The following is a 3,526-nucleotide window of genomic DNA, read 5'->3' on the forward strand; positions in this document are numbered from 1 at the left end:
ACGTCATCAAGATGCGCCTGTAGTTCTGTTTTGCTTCCTCGTCGCGCGTGGCACAAACCAACGTGGTTTGAGCTTTCTGCTAGAAGTTTCTGCTTTTAGAAAACATATTTAAGATTTAAGTACGGGAAAAAACAGATTTTTCCGAACACGTTATTCAGCGTTATAATATGTTTAACGAGCAAAGTGTCTCGTTGTCTTGCTTCCGACACGTTACGAAGGATCTGAATTAGCAGAGGAAGAGAGAAGAACGGAGAGGGTGGGCTAAATATCTGGAAGTTTAATTTCTTATAGGGTCCAAACATGTTTGACGAGGAGAAGAACTGGAATGATGATCAAGACGCACAAATTCTAAATAAAACTGCGTTTGAAAACACGCTGAATGAGAGCAGCAGCACAAACGTAAAGGTACGCAACTTTTTATTATTGTTTGTTAGCAAAAGCGGTAACAGATCCACTTAGCTTTTCAAATATCCATTTAAAAATACAATATGTTTAGTGAGACGCTTTCTGGAGTTTGGGTTTGTTGCTCAGCCCATTTATAACTCCTCAGCTAGTAAAAGGTCTATTATGTTTTTTATGTGTTTGTTTTGTTTAGTTTTCTTTTGTTTGTTTTCCCCCATTTTTAGTCCAGAGTTGTTGGGAAAAAGAGCCTGCTGCGGACCTTGCAGACACTGGGATCAATACCAGAGTGGAAGAGTGACAAGGCACAGAACAGTGACAGTGAGGCAGAAGCTGCTCCATCTCCTGGTAAGAAGAAGAAGAAAAGAAAAAGGAGAAAACAAGTGGAGAAATCAGAGGAGCAACGAGGAGGAGGTGGTGTTCAGACTGTGAAGAAGGAGAAACATGTTTCCAAAAAGAAGGAAGGAAGCAAACCTGGTTAGTAATCACACGTATAGTTTTGTACATCACCATCATGATAAAGATAAACAGTTATTTTAGATTTATCCAGTGTTTGGGTGTCTGCACACTTCCCTCTTTCTGGCTGTTAAAGGAAAAACAAAAGATCTGTTTCTTTTTTTCAGGAACCCTGAAGACAAACAGCACGTCTGCAGACAAAACAAAGGAGAAAAAAATCACAGAAATTCCACAAGTGGATGTAAACAAAGCACAAAACGAACAGAGACTGAGCAGACAACAGTGGAAAACCAAGATGAGGAACAAGAGAAGATGCAAAAATAAATACCGCCAGGATAACCCAGAGGAAAACGTAAACAAACCACCAACTGTTGATGGACAGGAACTGAAAGAAGAAATCCAAACAGATTCACGTGGCAACAATAGTAACTTTGAAAACATCGGTCCCGCAGAAAAACAAAAAAAGAAAGACGAGCAGAAAGCACTGAAAAGGAAAAATACAGATGAGACAGACTTATTTACTCCAACATCAAAGAAAAAGCAACAAGAAGCAGAGAAAAAGACAAAAGGTGCAAACATTAAAACAAGTGTGTCTGGACATTCAGCTGATGGTTCGGAGCAGAATTCAGATGGACTTCAAGTAAAGACCACGAGGACTCAGCAGCAGTTCATCACAAAAGCACAGAAACCTGTGCTGAGCAAAGAGCGGATTTTAAAACGACAGAAGCTGCAGAAAATCCTCCTCAGCCGGGAGAAGGAGGAGGAAAACATCCAAGCGGTGGAGCCAGAGGACGAGGAGAAGCAGGTGAGCCAAAGCAGCTCAGACACTCTCAGGTCTCGCATGGAGCAGCAGCTGGAGGCGGCTCGGTTCCGCTTCATCAACGAGCTGCTGTACACGACAACCAGCGGAGAGGCGAAGCGCATGTTTCGACAGGACCCACAGGCCTTCTGGGTTTACCACAAAGGGTACACGGCGCAGGTTCAGAAGTGGCCCTCCAATCCGGTGGACGCCATCATCTCTTACATTCAGAACAGGTGAGACAACCTGCAGGTTCACTGTGCTGTTTTTATTATTAAACCTCTCAATCGTCTCGGGTGGATTTCTCTGCCTTCTTTAAAAATCAAACAAAAATTCATCCTTATAAACAAGAGAATCAAAACAAAAAAAATGTGCTCTTCTTTTAGTATCTCCTGCACAAGTCTGATCTGTGCCTTGCTGAATTTCTACATTTTGTACTTCAGGTTTTTATTTTGTTATTTTGTTACATCACTAACATACGCATTTTCTAGCAGCTTTGCCAAACTTAAAATAAAACGGCACTTTCTTTTATTAATCCTCCTCTAAAATACCACAAAGCAAACCAAGCGTTCTAATAAAAGCTGCAAGAAGGAACGCAGCAGTCCTCTCATATGTTGTGCATCTAATGTGGCAAATACTGCTTTTACTAGTTTGTTCACAGACTAGAACTATATCAACATGCTGAAGGACACATGAGACTTTAAAACCTATAAAATAATGTTTTATTACGAGTCTCCTGAATGCTGATTTTATTCCACAGTAAGGTATCTTGATCTGGTTGCTTCTCTGTTGAATTACGTGCATCGTGAAATAGTTTCATTCTTTTGTCATTAATGTAAATTGTGATGCTCAGTTTCATCTGCACAGGAAAATGCATGTAAAAGCTTTGTTGTATTTTATTACTGAAAAGTGTGGATTTGTTTAATTCAGCCTGGATCAGATTAGATCTGTTCAATAATTACTACAGAGTAATAAAATGCTTCAGCTCAGGCCTTTTTCCAGGACATATCTGCAGTAAAGAATAAACCCAGTGTTTCATTGTCCTGAAGACTTTCCCAGCAGCAGGAGGCATGGAGGCAGCTTTGTGGGTGTTACTTTAATCAATGCTTTATTTTGCTGCTGCAGGGAAAGAAACTTGCTAACGTCAGCAGTTTGTGCCGAGAGGGAAAAACTTTTCCCGTGGAGTTAAAATCCTCTCTGGTTTTAGCTGATTGCTGTAAAAAAAAAAATTGTCTGTTTGGTGTGTTGCAGACCTACTTCTCGGGTGGTGGCAGACTTTGGTTGTGGTGATTGTAAGATAGCCCGCAGCGTGAAGAACAGAGTGCACAGCTTCGACCTGGCTGCGACCTGCGAGCTCGCCACAGTCTGCGACATGGCCAACGTGAGTGCCTTCCCGTACCGTGACCTCGTGTTTCTGTTTTGTTTTGCTGTATTTGTTTAAAGAAAAACGCTCTTGTCTGTGCAGGTGCCCCTTGATGACGACTCCGTGGACATCGCCGTGTTTTGTCTTTCTCTCATGGGGACCAACTTGGCAGATTTCTTAGCGGAGGCCAATCGAGTTTTAAAGATGGGGTAAGAGATGTCAGTTTATTAAATGGGATCAGGGGTGCCCAGTCCTGGTCCTCGAGGGCCTGATTTGAATGAACGGGTGATGTGCAGAACTTGAAGAGGAAATTCAGCTTCTGAATACGGTGTGTAGATTGAAGGAAACAAGTAAAAACATGCAGGTTGCGGCCCTCGACCAGGATTGGACACCCCTGGCATAGATCAATGTCTAGTTATACATACACAGCGGGTAAAATAAGTATTGAACACGTCAACATTTTTCTCAGTAAATATATTACTAGAGGTGCTAATGACATGAAATTTTCA

At 41.7% G+C, this 3,526-nt stretch overlaps 1 protein-coding gene across 2 annotated transcripts in view; it reads left to right on the forward strand.

Annotated features, from left to right (window-relative positions):
- The first annotated feature begins 24 nt into the window (after positions 1-24).
- Positions 25-3,526, forward strand: part of rrp8 (ribosomal RNA processing 8) — a 6,119-nt gene continuing 2,617 nt past the window's right edge. The window contains exons 1-5 of one of the 2 annotated variants that reach the window (XM_014025231.1): positions 25-405; positions 627-876; positions 1,023-1,890; positions 2,906-3,035; positions 3,120-3,226. In XM_014025231.1, coding sequence (XP_013880685.1) covers positions 301-405; positions 627-876; positions 1,023-1,890; positions 2,906-3,035; positions 3,120-3,226 — 1,460 coding nt within the window. In that variant the 5' untranslated portion in view covers positions 25-300. The remainder of the gene's footprint in view (positions 406-626; positions 877-1,022; positions 1,891-2,905; positions 3,036-3,119; positions 3,227-3,526) is intronic. The other variant, XM_014025232.1, reaches the window with a different exon arrangement.

The sequence above is a fragment of the Austrofundulus limnaeus genome, unplaced genomic scaffold (genome assembly GCF_001266775.1).
Source record: "Austrofundulus limnaeus strain Quisiro unplaced genomic scaffold, Austrofundulus_limnaeus-1.0 Scaffold462, whole genome shotgun sequence".
NCBI lineage: Eukaryota > Metazoa > Chordata > Actinopteri > Cyprinodontiformes > Rivulidae > Austrofundulus > Austrofundulus limnaeus.